This window comes from Triticum aestivum, chromosome 2A (genome assembly GCF_018294505.1).
Source record: "Triticum aestivum cultivar Chinese Spring chromosome 2A, IWGSC CS RefSeq v2.1, whole genome shotgun sequence".
Lineage (NCBI taxonomy): Eukaryota > Viridiplantae > Streptophyta > Magnoliopsida > Poales > Poaceae > Triticum > Triticum aestivum.
The window spans coordinates 732,063,114-732,077,899 of record NC_057797.1 but is presented as its reverse complement, the minus strand read 5'-3'; the positions used below and the strand labels follow the sequence as shown (position 1 = coordinate 732,077,899).

The 14,786-nt window shown below is 46.5% G+C and overlaps 2 protein-coding genes across 2 annotated transcripts; both read left to right on the top strand.

Annotated features, from left to right (window-relative positions):
- The first annotated feature begins 1,506 nt into the window (after nt 1–1,506).
- Nucleotides 1,507–6,639, top strand: LOC123186281 (DNA topoisomerase 1 beta-like). The gene is made up of 15 exons (XM_044598066.1): nt 1,507–2,471; nt 2,614–2,808; nt 2,961–3,041; nt 3,437–3,496; nt 3,589–3,683; nt 3,781–3,937; nt 4,028–4,153; nt 4,522–4,602; nt 4,685–4,775; nt 4,865–4,998; nt 5,312–5,384; nt 5,472–5,557; nt 5,680–5,783; nt 5,862–6,030; nt 6,287–6,639. Exons 1-15 carry the CDS (start codon nt 1,551–1,553, stop codon nt 6,353–6,355), a joined length of 2,442 nt encoding a protein of 813 aa, XP_044454001.1. The 5' UTR covers nt 1,507–1,550; the 3' UTR covers nt 6,356–6,639.
- A 1,650-nt stretch (nt 6,640–8,289) lies between these two features.
- LOC123190667 (molybdopterin biosynthesis protein CNX1) lies at nt 8,290–13,131 on the top strand. The gene is made up of 13 exons (XM_044603357.1): nt 8,290–8,510; nt 8,583–8,709; nt 8,822–8,952; nt 9,544–9,645; nt 9,729–9,812; nt 9,912–10,139; nt 10,342–10,529; nt 10,608–10,712; nt 10,805–11,128; nt 12,067–12,224; nt 12,330–12,436; nt 12,601–12,657; nt 12,736–13,131. The coding sequence occupies exons 1-13, from the start codon at nt 8,352–8,354 to the stop codon at nt 12,943–12,945; spliced, it is 1,980 nt and encodes a 659-aa protein (XP_044459292.1). The 5' UTR covers nt 8,290–8,351; the 3' UTR covers nt 12,946–13,131.
- The last annotated feature ends 1,655 nt before the right edge of the window (nt 13,132–14,786 follow it).

The following is a 14,786-nucleotide window of genomic DNA, read 5'->3' as shown; positions in this document are numbered from 1 at the left end:
GCAAACTGCACAAACGTGACTAAGTAAAAAAGCCAACTCAGTAGAAGCTCTTGTGCAACTGCACAAACCATCTAGCCAACTTAGTATTATTGTGCTGTGCAACTTCCCAATAGTCATATCCAACTTATACTACTATCATAACCAACTTAGTACAACAGTATTCTACCAAAAAAACTTTCACCTAAGCAAAACTCCAGCAACTCATACCTCGCCAATCCAACGCGTTTGGTCGAGAACCACACAAACTATAACAATGACGCCGTTGTCTTGGCTGACATCTTGATGCCGCAATTCATCTGGTCATAGGACGGGAAGGCGAAATGGAAAATCTCGCCGGCGTCCATCATCCTACTGAAACCTTACCAAATCCGGGCGAAAGTTCTGCATAAGCATGCCACATGTGTAAAATGAATTGTCTACTCCCGCGGAAAAATGATCCATCTACGACATTGAGTGTGTCCTGTAACTCCAAACAAGTTCAATAAGGTTCTGACATTGACATATAGACTGCATACACACACACATTCACCAGTCAAAATATACAGTAGTATTTAGTACAGTAGCAGGAACAAGATCACATGTTCAATTGCTGCTAGTACACAGAGGCAAGATAGAAAATCAGAAAACACAAGTGATCTTCTTTCAAACTGCAACCTTCGGGTCTCAGAAGCTGTGATGTGATGGATAAATATGAAAGAGGAAAATGTCCTAATACACCCATCCCCAAAAAGACCGATAAATTTGAAGAAAGGGAAGCACGCAAAAACAGGGGAAGGGAACGAACCTCAGATCTCTTCCGTCCAATCCATCCAACCCCAGCAATCCATCTACCTCGTCAAAGATTCTCGCCGGCCTCCGTCGAGCACCTGAAGCTGGATGAACGGGGCAGAAAGGCGGCAGAGGCTCGACCGTCGATCTTGGTGCCTGTCATGGGAAGGAGAGGGGGGACTAGGGCGGCGCCATGGGAAGAATGGGAGGAGCAGGGGCCAGGGGCAGCGCCCGCGATGGGGAAGAACGGGAGAGCAGGGGCAGCGCCTGCGACGGAGAGGATAAGGCTCGGGAAAACCATCCCGACAAAGTAGCACCTGACCCACACGCAGGATGATAGGAGTGAGATCGTGTGGCCAGTAGCCGCCCGGTCGACTCGTCTAAATAGTGCGCGTGCACTTTTTAGACTTTAGGTTCTAAAAATCAAGAACCCACATTACCATCGCGCTGTATCTGCCAAGGCAGTATATAAGAGAGAGAGAAAAGAAAGAGATACTCCACGCCGGTGCCGCGCTAACCCTACCTCCACACCGGCTTCTTCCACGGCGACCCCTCGGCCTCGCCGGAGCAAAGGGAGAAGAATTGCCTGCCACTCGCGCGGCGACGCGCCCAAGGTAACTTCACGTCTCTCCCTCCCTCTCCGGCGCTGGCCTTGGCCCTTGGTTCCCAAGGTCACCGTGGGTCTTAGCTTCGTGTTTGATGATCTTGAACGGGAGAACCATGGTAGCTTGCAGGTCTGTCCGTTCAATCCGGCATCCTCCTGCCACCTCGAGGAAGAAGCAATGCCGGCGGCTGTCCATACGTTTGACAGCGACGACGACGACGAATTCGACGGCCCAACCTCCTTCAAGCGGCCGAGTGCCTCTCTGAAGCAAAACAACATGCCCACCCCCTCATCAGGAAACGCACAACATTGCCACAAGAGTAGATTGAAAAGACCTCATGTGGAAGATGTCCTCATGTCGGATACCGATGATTCAGACGACGACATACCACTTGCATTGAGGAAAAAGGCCGATGACAGGAAATTCAAGAGAATCAACACATGTAGTGGCGATGCAGATTATTCAGAAGATGACGAGAAACCACTCTCCGCAAGGTTGTTCAAAGACGCCGCTTCACCAAGTGGGGGCAGCGCCTCCGATGATGATGATTCAGATGATGATAAACCATTGGCTGCCCGTTTTTCACCCGTTGCTCGGAATTCCGTGGACATGCCGATCAGACCTAACAACAAGGCGTTGAACACTAGTGCAAGTAGTGCTCCCCGAAATTCAGTCAAGAGGCCATGTGATAGCAATATTCAGCCTAGTTCAGCTCTTAAGAAGGCAAAGTGTACAGACAGTTCTGCCTCTGCAATTTCAGAGGATGATGGAAGTGACAACGTACCTCTCGCACGAAGGCTGACAGTCGGTGAGCCTTCAAAAAGAAAGCCGCCTGCAAAGGATATTGCGAAGAAAAAGAAAAAGAAGAGTCCTTCATCTTCTAAGGACAACCAGAAGGTAGTAAAAAGGAAAACAAAGAAACTAATGAGAAATTCCCGGTCCTCAAAGGCAACGAAGGTCCGTGAAGTGTCTGGCGGTGGGAAGAAATGGTCTACTTTGGTGCACAATGGTGTTATCTTCCCCCCTCCGTACAAGCCGCATGGTGTCAAGATGCTTTACAATGGAAAACCTGTTGATCTGACCCCAGAACAGGAGGAGGTGATATATATTCAGCATTGACAGTTTACTGCTTTGTTTTTTACTACTTCTGTTTCGTAGCAATGAGGATGACCAGGCTGCTCCTAAATATCAAGATCACAATTCCGTCTTTTTGTTCCTCCGCTAATTCTCTGCTCTGCAGGTTGCAACCATGTTTGCTGTGATGAAAGACACTGAGTATGCGTCCAAGGAAACATTTATCAACAACTTCTTCACCGACTGGAGTAAAATTCTTGGTAAAACCCATACTATCAAAAAGTTCGAGCTTTGTGATTTCTCACCGATCTATGAATGGCACCTCCAAGAGAAGGAGAAGAAAACACAGATGACTTCAGAGGTAGATTTCTATGAATTCTGCAGAATGAACATATTGTTCTGATCTCCAAAAATTCCCACAGTTTGATGACTAAAAGATCTCCAAGAACACAGATTTATCCTGCAACCATTGATCATCTGAAGTATTTAATCCTTGTAACTCTTTCTTGACAGGAGAAGAAAGCATTGCGGGAAGAGAAAGAGAAACAAGAGAAGAAATTTATGTGGGCTTCCGTAGACGGTGTTGAAGAGAAGGTCTTTTTTTTCATGGTTTCTGAATATGACTTGGGCTTTTATAAATCCTATTAGAATAGACAGTCCACTCTTTTTCTTTGGGGACTATACACATATGCCACTAGTCTCAAAAGCAAATTCAGATTTTTGCCATTATTTTTTCGATAACGAAATTAAAGATTTTTGCACTGGATGTAGAGAAATGATATGTTAGTACTCCCTCCGTAAATTAATATAAGAGTGTTTAGATTACTAGTTTAGTGATCCAAACACTCTTATATTAGTTTACAGAGGGAGTACTATATAAACGATGGATTTCCTAAGTGGAAGTGAGACTTGCATTGTTGTTCATATTCTTCTACATGCATATATACCAGTTTGGCTACTGAGCAAACTGACATGTTTAATTGCTTCATGTTGGTAATTTCAGAGTAGAACCACCTGGCTTGTTCAGGGGACGTGGAGAGCATCCTAAGGTACAGATTTGCAAATTTTTAATCACATAAGTATTTTTGTTTTACTTCAAGTGAGGGACTTCAATTTAAGGCTCTCTACTGAATTGTTTTAGATGGGAAGACTGAAGCGACGCATCCGACCAAGTGATATTACAATAAACATTGGAGAAGAGGATCCAGTCCCAGTGTGTCCTATACCTGGAGAAAGGTATCCTGGAATTAAAGTTATTGATGTTATTGGAAAGGAGTATTTGTGAAGGGGCTTCTAGCATGTATAAATTCATGATTGGTAATGTGTTCTGCAACTGGAAAGAAGTTAAACATGACAATACTGTTACATGGTTGGCCTTTTGGAATGATCTGATAAACCAAAAGGATTTCAAGTATGTTTTCCTGGCGGCAAGCAGCTCCCTAAAGGGGCAAAGCGACAAGGAGAAATATGAGAAGGCCCGGAAGCTGAAGGTGAGGAAGTTAGTTTTGTGAAACATATAGGTTTTCTGTTCCCGTGAAATAATAACAATAATGCTAATTGTGTTCATATGGCTATGGCAGGATCACATAAAAAATATTCGTGCAAATTACACCAAGGATTTCAGGAGCAAAGAGCAGGTGAAGAAACAAATTTCAGTGGCGACATACCTTATAGATAAACTAGCCCTTAGGGCAGGGAATGAAAAGGTATATCCTACTGGACTTATAGTTACTGAATGATATTTCCATTTTATTCAAGGAGGTTGTGATAGCATGTATGTTGGCAATGCACTGTATACCCTTAAAGGTTGTTGCACAAATTCTTCTGCTTTTATGCTTGATACACAACTGTGCTATGCTTTTATTGTAACATAATGTATGTTCCGTCAGCATCGCTGACAGCGTTATCTGAAATACCCTTTTGCATCAGGATTAGTGGACACAAATAATTTACATGATGAGTCATTCACCCAAAATTAATTCCTTTCCACATACATGTTAAATTTTTTAGTAATAATCCACTTAGTTTTGAACTTCATCGACATATGTTCTCATGCTACTTCAATCCTTTTTAGGATGACGATGAGGCCGATACTGTTGGTTGTTGTACGCTGAAGGTTGAAAATGTTACCTGTCTGCCTCCAAACAAGTTGCAGGTCTTGATCTTTGTTCCCTATTCTGGTACTCACTATATGAGAAAATTTCATGTTATCTAATGTTCGGTCGATTTCTTTTCAGTTTGACTTCCTTGGTAAAGATTCTATAAGATACTTGAACACTGTAGAGGTTGAACCACCTGTATACGAGGCGATTAAGGAATTCTGTGCAGGTATCTCTCAATGCTCTTTTCCCATCCCTCCATCTCTTCCTGCCCTAGACAAATATTATTGACACATGTTTTGCATACCTGCTTTCTAGGTAAAAATAAAGGTGGGCATGTCTTTGACAAGCTTGATACAACTAAACTAAATGCTCATCTCAAGGACTTAATGCCTGGCCTTACTGCAAAAGTCTTCCGTACATATAACGCTTCCATCACTTTGGACAAAATCGTAAGTTCAATGCAAATTTCACTGTTCCATACCAGGTCTTTGTTTTCTACTTTTATGTTTACACTATTTAATCTAAGGGCTTGATGAAGTGACTAGCTGAAGTTTGTCATGAGTAAAACAATTTAGTAGCGTATGTTTTACTGTTTTATTTTGGTACTGTAATATTCATAGCTGCAGCTCAAATCAACAACAGACATTTAGTTTGTCAATGACACGCAGAAATCGTCAGCATTATTATGTGCCATGTGACTACGATGTTATGTCATCATATATTTTGGATCTGAATAAATATATATGTGTGATGGTATTACAGTTGAATGAACAAACAAAAGATGGGAGCCTTCTTGAAAAAATTAATGTCTACTCCCGAGCAAACAAACAGGTAATGTCTGTCACTCCTGAGGAAAAAAAACTTGCATATTCAGTACATCACTCTTATTGACTCTCAACGATGTTTCTCGTTTATTCAGGTTGCCATATCTGTAACCATCAGCGTGCCGTCCCAAAATCACATGATTCCCAGATGACAAAGTTGAATGAAAAGATTGATGAATTAAAGGTTGGTTTATGGTTGCAAATGATTAGATCAAATTTATGCTAGTTTAATGTGGGTGCAAGTGATTGCCTCAAATTTATCCTTGTCCTCTAAACTTTTGACTATCATTTGGTTCTTTTCTCCAGGCCCAGAGGGATGAATGGAAAGCAGACTTAGTGAGAGCGAAGAAAGGAAAGCCTCTAGCCAGTGATGAAGATGGGAAGCGAAAGAGAAAATTGACCCCTGAAGTGTACGTCTCAACCACAGATGTCATGTTTTGTACTTGCCTGAATATAGAGTGAAGGCAATCTCATAAATCTACTTGCAGGTTGGAGATTAAGATCTCTAAGATTGAAGCCAAGATAAAGGAAACAGATATCACTAAGACGAACAGAGAGGAGTTGAAGACAGTAGCACTAGGAACATCAAAGATTAATTACCTTGATCCTAGAATCACTGTGGCGTGGTGCAAAACCCATGAAGTTCCTATTGAGAAGGTATTACAGTCCCTTGGATCTCCTCTCGCTTGTATTATAGTTCTCAGCATCTCTGCTCCTTGACCAACCATATATACAAGAGACAATTCCCTCAAGAAAAATATATACAAGAGACAAAAAAAAGCTTCTCAGTTAATCTATCTATAGACATAAAGCCATATAAACCGTCCTTCCTATAAAATTAAGCGTTGTTTTAATTTGATTAATCGTTATCATTTGGTAGTCCTTAACAGAAGCTGTTTTTGTGTGTGTGCAGATCTTCAGCAAGACGATTCTCGCGAAATTTGGATGGGCGATGGATGCCGACCCAGATTTCAGATTCTAAGGGATGCCTGGCCAGTCAGTAAATTCGAACAATCTTCCAGCCCCCTTATCCCCGACCGCAATCGGAGCTAGGAAAGAAAGAGCTCCCCGAAAGAAGGAATCTACGGTCATTCTCTGTGTAGGCTCTGCTTTTGCTTTTGTCCTGTGTTTGCCATCTTTCGAATGCCTTGTATGCGCTTGGCCCGATGGAATTTAGTAGAATCTCAAATATAGATGACGGTGTGTGCATGTGCTTGAGAACTGCTGACTGATTTTTATGGAAGAAATGCTACAATGTGCAATTTTTGATAGAGTACTTCACTGGTTGTGCCATGCTCTTCCTGTATTTTATACGCATTCTAACAAGAATGCACTGGCGGTGACTGAATTTGGTAGCCTGTATTTCGGAAACTTCAAATTACGGTTGCGGGGAAGCGTTTTTACATGATCCAAACTGTGAGCTCCCATCCCCAAATATGAATGGTGGCTATGTCGGCCTCGGTCGCCGCTCAATGCCGGTGGTCGTCCACCGCAATCTTGCCCGCACCAGCTCTGCTCGCCTCGCTCTGCTAGCTCTCCTCCATTCTCCGGCGCGGCGACGGGGGTGGAGGGAGGCCGCGTCCTCTTTGCGATGAGGCACGGCCGCAACCCTGCACGGCGGCGAGCGTGCCCGCATAGCGAGGCCACGCTGGTGTGGTCGCCAAGACTGCCGTGGCTCGCGCACGTGTAGACAGCTGACGCGCGCTCCAAATGGCAGGGCTCAAGGCGGTGGCTACCCGAGTGGAAGGGCGGGCGGGTGGAGGCGCAGACGGTGCGCGGGGTGACCAGCATGGCCACGTACCCACTGCGGCAGCGGAGGCAGCTGGGCGGCGCGCTGGAGGAAGTGCGGCCTCGGACGGCCGGCGGAGATTCCTAAATAAAAACATTGGGGCATCTTCAAAACGGACCTTCAAACCGCTCGCATATATTCGAACTGCGAAAGCCATCCAATAGAATCTGTATCGATCTGTCGAGCGATGTGGACGTACTTTTTCGGACGAACATGAAGCTTTGCGGGAGTCTGGACAGTAGACACGTAGGACTCCGAGTCAAGGGATGGATTAAGGGTTATCGAGTGGTCAACCGCAACAAGGCACCCGGCCATTTGACATTGTTGGCCGACTCCTTCGATGCACTCCTCGCTGACCATTTTGGCCAACGTTTTCAGATGCGCAAGACTATCTTCGATTGTTTGTAACATTTTGCTTCCCTCAACCTTGTCACCTCGGGCTCGCAGACGACAAATCCAATCCACATAGCCTCGATGAAAAACCCATGTCCATTCCCCAGAGCTCCCCTTCCTGAGCTGTGGAACCTCTGTTCCGAGATTCTACTTCAATGGTAGAGTTTTCTTTGATTTTCAGCCGACCGGAGGAGGAAGCGTTTGAGGTCCGTCATGCATCGGCATCGATCAGTAGCCGACCCCACCACAAGACCTGGTTCCACATGCCCCCACAGGATCGGTCTTGTGGTGGCCTCGCTACTGATCGATCATCGATGCCTCATCTGCGACGTTTTCATGAAGCCAGGCTAGCTTCTGCTGTCCACTTGCCGGTCCCCTAGGCGTCCTGAGTGAGTGCAGAGTGCGTGGATCTAGTTTGCTTTGATGTTTTTATCATGCTCTGAGGTGTATGGTTCGGTCGGGACGCGACCTTTGTGCTTTGTGTCCGGCGTCTTTGTCATTGTTTGGCCTGAGTTTGGGTAAAGAAAAGAGAAAAAGAGATTCACCTAGTCCATTCCAATGAGACGGACATGATTTTGACGGGTGAATATTCAAGCACGATTTGGAAGCCGTCCCTCGGCGCTACCAACTCAAAGTAATCACGCCACACGTGGCACGTCGCCGGGAGCGTGGCTGGGTGGCTGGCTGTCTGGTCGATAGAGAGGCCCCCACCTCAGCTCAGCCCAGCCAAAGCCCAGCCGCCGCCCCTCAGTCGACCCTAATCAACCAGAGAGAGCCGAGAGGGAGAGAAAAAAAAATGCTGCGGGTGGAGGAGGCGCTGGCGGCGGTGCTGTCCGCCGCGGCGGCCTGCCGCGCCGCCGCGTCGGCCGTGCCGCTGCTCGACGCGCTCGGCCTCGTCCTCGTGGAGGACATCCGCGCGCCCGACCCCCTGCCCCCCTTCCGCGCCTCCGTCAAGGTCAGTCCCAGTCGAGTCAACCACCCCCCTCCCGCTGCTCCGTCTGAGGTGAATAACGGCCGTCTCCTGCAGGACGGGTACGCCGTGGTGGCCGCCGACGGGCCCGGGGAGTACCCGGTCATCGCGGAGGCCAGGGCCGGCGACGACGCGCTCGGCGTGGTCGTGACACCCGGCACCGTCGCGTACGTCACGACCGGAGGTGCGTCGGCGGCTTACCACTACTACGCCCTATCTATCTCTCTCGGGTGCTCCGGTGCTGCGTGCGTTTTTCAGTGAGCTGACGATGCGGCTGTTGTTGCTGTGCTGGGCAGGGCCGATTCCCGACGGCGCGGATGCCGTCGTGCAGGTGGAGGACACGGAGCAGGTCGCCGCCGCGCCGGATGGGTCGAAGAGGGTCAGGATCTCGGCGCGGGTAGCCGAGGGGCACGATATACGCAGCGTGGTATGCCAATTTTGTCAGTGCTTGCTAGTTTTATGTGCTCTCTCTCGGTTTATGGGGATTAACCACGGCTTGTGAGACTGAATTTGATGGATTGCTATAGCCCATGCTCTGCAGCCGAGTCAGCTGCGCCTAAATTCAGTTTACATGTTTGACACTCTTACTGTTTCATCTCTATTGTAAATTTGTAATGAGCTCTCCTGTGTTTTGGAGGGCAACCGTTGGTTCTGATTTGTGATGCTATGCATTTGATAGATACTAGCTATAGTTCTCACACTCTGCTGCCATGTTAACTGCATCCAAATTCAGCTTGCGTAGTTCGGTAGTTGTTTTATCTCTTGTCTTGGAAACTGGAAGCAAGATTCTTGTTTATAATCTTGTCATGGCCTCATGAGATTAGTTGTGTACAAATGTATATCAATTGCCACCACTGTTTGTACTCAATGCAATAAAAGATCAATGAAATGTTGCATGCACAATAAGGCATTTGTCTAGCACTACAACTTTGTGCTCTCTCTATAAAGATGGACCACAATCATCTGGTGAGTTTTTTTGGTAACCGGTGTGTTAGTTATCTGAATTTATAATTTCCAGGGATGTGACATAGAGAAAGATTATATAGTGCTGAAATCTGGTGAGAACATAGGTCCTGCAGAAATTGGGCTACTTGCAACAGTGGGAGTAACTACTGTCAAGGTGAACATCTTATGATTAATTTTACCAAGTATATGAGAGTAAAACTAGTGCTCTAATGCAGCATTCTGTGTTTGCATGTGCAGGCATACCGTCGACCAACCATTGCTGTATTTTCTACAGGGGATGAGTTAGTTCAGCCAGCCACTGCAACTCTCAATCGTGGTCAGGTTATTTCTACTATTCCACAATGTTTGCGCCCTTCTCATTTCTTTGCATTCCATATTTACCAAAATGCATAATCTCTCTGCTTCAAACTAAAATTTCAGATTCGTGATTCTAACCGGGCCATGCTACTTGCTGCTGCTATTCAGCAGAAGTGTAAAGTGGTTGACTTGGGTATTGCAAAAGATACTGAAGAAAGTCTTATGGAGCATATGGATGCAGCTCTACATTCTGATGCTGATATAATCCTTACTTCTGGTGGTGTTTCCATGGGTGATAGAGATCTTGTCAAACCTTGCTTGGCAAAGATGGGTAAAATTCACTTCGAAAAGGTAACCTAGAAATCCTTATGGGGTATTGTGTACCAAGATGTTGATAAGCAGCATCAGCCTTATGATTGTATTCTTTTCCTCTATGCTGTTGGATAACCATTGAAAGCAGTTATGTTTGCAAAAGATACCTTTTAAACTCGACACCGCTATATCTGTCCATTTTTCTCCAATGATTTTAATCATTTGCTGTATGTGCATGCAGATCCGGATGAAACCAGGGAAGCCATTGACATTTGCTGAGATCACATCAAATGACCCAACAAAGCCATCCAAAACAGCTCTTGCTTTTGGCTTGCCTGGAAACCCAGTGAGCTGTATGGTTTGCTTCAATCTCTTTGTTGTTCCTGCAATACGTCTTGTCTCTGGTTGGTCAAATCCTCATCTAGAGAGGTAGTTATCCTTTGTGCTTGTTATTTGTTTTTCTTTCATCATTTTGTTCTTCATTTTCCACTGATGAGACTTTTTTAGAGTGCATGTGCGAATATCACATCCTCTAAGAGCAGACCCACATCGTATGGAGTTCCATCGTGCAGTGATCAGATGGGTGCTCGACGATGGATCCGGTAGACCAGGGTAAGAGTTATGTTTTACCATGGCAGCCTGATGTTTCATTACACCATATTTGACACCACGTAAGTAAATGTCTGCTAATTTATTTTTGGCAGTTATGTTGCTGAGAGCACTGGCCAACAAGCTAGTAGCCGCCTTCTAAGTATGAAATCTGCAAATGCCTTGCTGGAAGTGCAATCATCTGAGCAGATATTGGCAGCTGGAGCATCTGTCCAAGCTATACTTATTTCTGATATAACTAGCCCTCCTCTGGATAAGCTGCCTGCTGCTTCCAGCCCCTTATCATCTCATCTTGTTTCTTCTGCAAAAGGTGCTTTGGCGGATGCGCCACAGGTTGCAGCTTCTCAGAATGCTGAAGTTAAAGTAGCAATTCTGACTGTTAGTGACACTGTTTCTTCTGGAGCAGGCCCCGATAGGAGGTATTTCCTTAAGTGCAATACCTTTTTCTTCAGTCTTAAGTTCTGTTGTTTGTGATTTTGTTCCCACTCTCAAAATACATTAGAAAGAAAAAATCTGTATGGTATGCAGAGTACATGCATCCTGATACACCTCTTTGCCCTAAGCTGCAAATGGGCCACTCTTGATGCAAAATGAAATGAGTCAAATTACTGTCTATTCCTTGCATGTTCACATAAGATGGTGATGTGTTTCAGTAAGGACTCCACATTTCACAAATTTATCATCGTACCTAGGCCTCAAAATTTGTACTCTTTGCAAGCACGTGCATCCTGATACACCTCTTTGCTTCGAGTTGCAAATGGGTCACTCTTGATGCAAAATAGAAGAGTCAAATTACTGTCTATTCTTTGCATATTCACATAAGATGGTGGTGCGTCTCAGTAAGGACTCCACATTTCACAAGTTTATTATCATACCTAGGCCTCAAAATATGTGCTCTTTGCAAAGTACATGCATCCTGATACACCTCTTTGCCTTGAGATGCAAATGGGTCACTCTTGATGCAAAATAGAAGAGTCAATTTACTGATGATTCTTCTCATAAGATGGTGATGTGTCTCAGTAAGGACTCCACATTTTACAAATTTATTATCCTACCTAGTCCTCAAAATTTGTACTCTTTGCAAAGTATGTGCATCTTGATACACCTCTTTGCCTCGAGTTGCAAGTGGGTCACTCTTGATGCAAAATAGAAGATATGATTAACTGATGATTCTTCACATTAAGATGGTGATGAATTTCAGTAAGGACTCCACATTTCACAAAGTTATTATCCTTTCTTGGCCTCAAAATTGCGGATTAATCATAACTTCTGTTTATTCTTCGTGATGTGAATCATGCTTCCATGAAAAGTAACTTATGTCATTGTTATTTCGTCTCTCTTATCATCCCATCTGTAGTGGCCCAAGAGCTGTATCTGTAGTGAACTCTTCATCGGAGAAATTAGGGGGAGCAGTTGTTGTTGCTACTGCCGTGGTTCCAGATGAAGTGGACAAAATTAAGGAGATTCTGGTGAAGTGGAGCGATATTGACCGTGTTAACCTCATCTTGACCTTAGGTGAAAATTTTATTTTGAAGAAGCTGCTTAGGTGACATGATCTCAAGTTTCAAGTTGTTTCCTACTCACATGAGGTTCTACCTCCTGGTAATAACGTACATGCAGGTGGCACTGGCTTCACACCTAGAGATGTTACTCCAGAAGCAACTAAATCTGTAATACAGAAAGAAGCACCTGGCCTTGCGTTTGTTATGATTCAAGAGAGCTTGAAGGTGATGACAGCGTTTATTACAGCCTCTAGGTTTAGCACAGCTAACTGCAAACCATGCAGATTACACAAAACGCAATCTTCGCCAATAGCATTTACTGTCATAAAGTTCGCAGGATTGTTTTGTTATCTGTACTGACGGTGCTTGCACTGTTATTTTTGGTACAGGTGACACCATTTGCGATGCTATCCCGAGCCGCGTGTGGGATAAGAGGATCAACACTTGTACAGACTAAAACCCAAGAATGCTCTTTAATTTCAAACTTGTAGGTCCTGAACCGCTCACAAGAGTTTTCTTTCCAGATCATCAACATGCCTGGGAACCCGAATGCTGTCGCGGAGTGCATGGAGGCTCTTCTCCCAGCGCTGAAGCACGCCATGAAGCAGTTGAAGGGTGACAAGAGGGAGAAGAACCCTCGACACGTGCCTCATGCTGAAGCGGCACCTGTGGACCAGTGGGAGCGCAGCTTCAGAGCCGCGTCGTCGGGCGGTGGCTGCTCATGCGACCCTTGATTGGCACTCGTCCAGAGGTGGTGGAACACTCTTCCTGGGGAACCTGCTTTCGTAATCCTGCTGCATCTAGTTTGAAGCTGAAACAGCGATGGTTTCGATTTTGATCGTTATGGCCATTTCGTGACTCTTTGGACATTTGAGAACCGGCGTGTATGTGCTACCAGCAAAGCAGTGAGAGTTTCTTTTTGTTCTTGTGTCTATCAGGCCAACTCCACCGCGCGACCCCATCCTGTCCGCGCGCGTTCGTTTGGGGTAAAACGGACGAATAGCGCGGCCCAGCGCGCGGGCGCAAACGGACAAATGTTCGGATTCCGTCCGTTTTCGACCCATCCCCGGCCTAAACTTACGCTCGATTTGGGGTGAAACGGACGCGCGCGAATGGCCTGGACGCACGCCCTTTCCCCCCCTGTGCGCGTCCGTTTGGGGTAAAACGGACGAATAGCGCGGCCCAGCGCGCGGGCACAAATGGACAAATGTTCGGATTCCGTCCGTTTTCGATCCATCCCCGGTCTAAACTTACGCTCGGTTTGGGGTGAAACGGACGCGCGCGGATGGCCTGGACGCACGCCCTTGCCCCCCCTGTGGCCTGCCTGTCGGGGACACTAGCAGTCCCTCCCAACGCTTTCACCCCCTCTTTCCTGCCCCGCTGTCGGCGCCGCCGCTATTCTTCGGCCGCCTCTTCACCGCGTAGCCCCCGGCCGTCCCTGCCAAACCATGTCTCGACATGGCTGCCACCACGCCCGCGCTTTTGGCCGTCGATCGGAGAAGGTTTGGCCGTCGCTGTCTTTGCCGGTCGCAGAGGGGACACGACCGCCGGCGACGTACCACGACGGCCTCGGCAACTTCCGACGAGAGCTCCAAAGCGGCCAGTAGCCGGCCGACAACCACCCCTCTGCGTCGAGGTGATCATCGCGGCCTCTTCGCCATCACGACCGCAAGGTGTTCGACATTTTGCCCACAAAGGTATGGACAGTGGAGCCGAGTTTTTCTTCCATCACTTCCTTTGTTCATCGGACGATTCGTCGTCGGATGATGAAGATCTTGTGGTGGCTGCATTGGTCATTCACGACCACATTCAACGACAGCTTCCTCGGTACAGGGGGTCAGTCCCTGGCCGTGCTCCCAACCTGAACCGCAACAGGGAGAGAGGCCACGCCCTGCTCTATGCCGATTACTTTGCGAAAACCCGCTTTTCAAGCTGGATAAATTTCATCGCCGTTTTCGTATGGCAAGGTATGTTTTCAATCGTATCCGATAGGGAGTGATTGCTCATGACCCATACTTCGAGTGCAAGACGGATGCCCTTGGCAAGTTTGGATTCTCCTCTTACTAGAAATGCACCGCGGCCATCTGCATGCTTGCATATGGAATTCCAGGTGATCTGGTGGATGAGTATGTGCGTATGAGTGAGACAACATGTCTGATGTCAATGTACAAGTTTTGCCAGACTGTGATCGAGGTGTTTGGCCCAGAGTACTTGAGGCAGCCAACTACCGCTGATACAGAGAGATTGTTGACGACCAACGCAGCTAGAGCTTTCCAGGCATGCTTGGCAGCATAGATTGTATGCACTGGGAGTGGAAGAACTGTCCATTTGCTTGGCAGGGCCAGTACAAGGGGCATGTCAACGCGTGCACTGTCATATTAGAAGTGGTGGCTTCGTGGGATCTTTGGATATGACATTCTTTCTTTGGCATGGCAGGTTCTCACAATGATATAAGCGTGCTGCAGCGTTCTCCAGTCTTCGCAAGGCTTGTAGAAGGCCACTCCCCACCTGTCAACTTTGAGATCAACGGCCACCAGTACAACAAGGGATACTATCTAGCTGATGGTATATATCC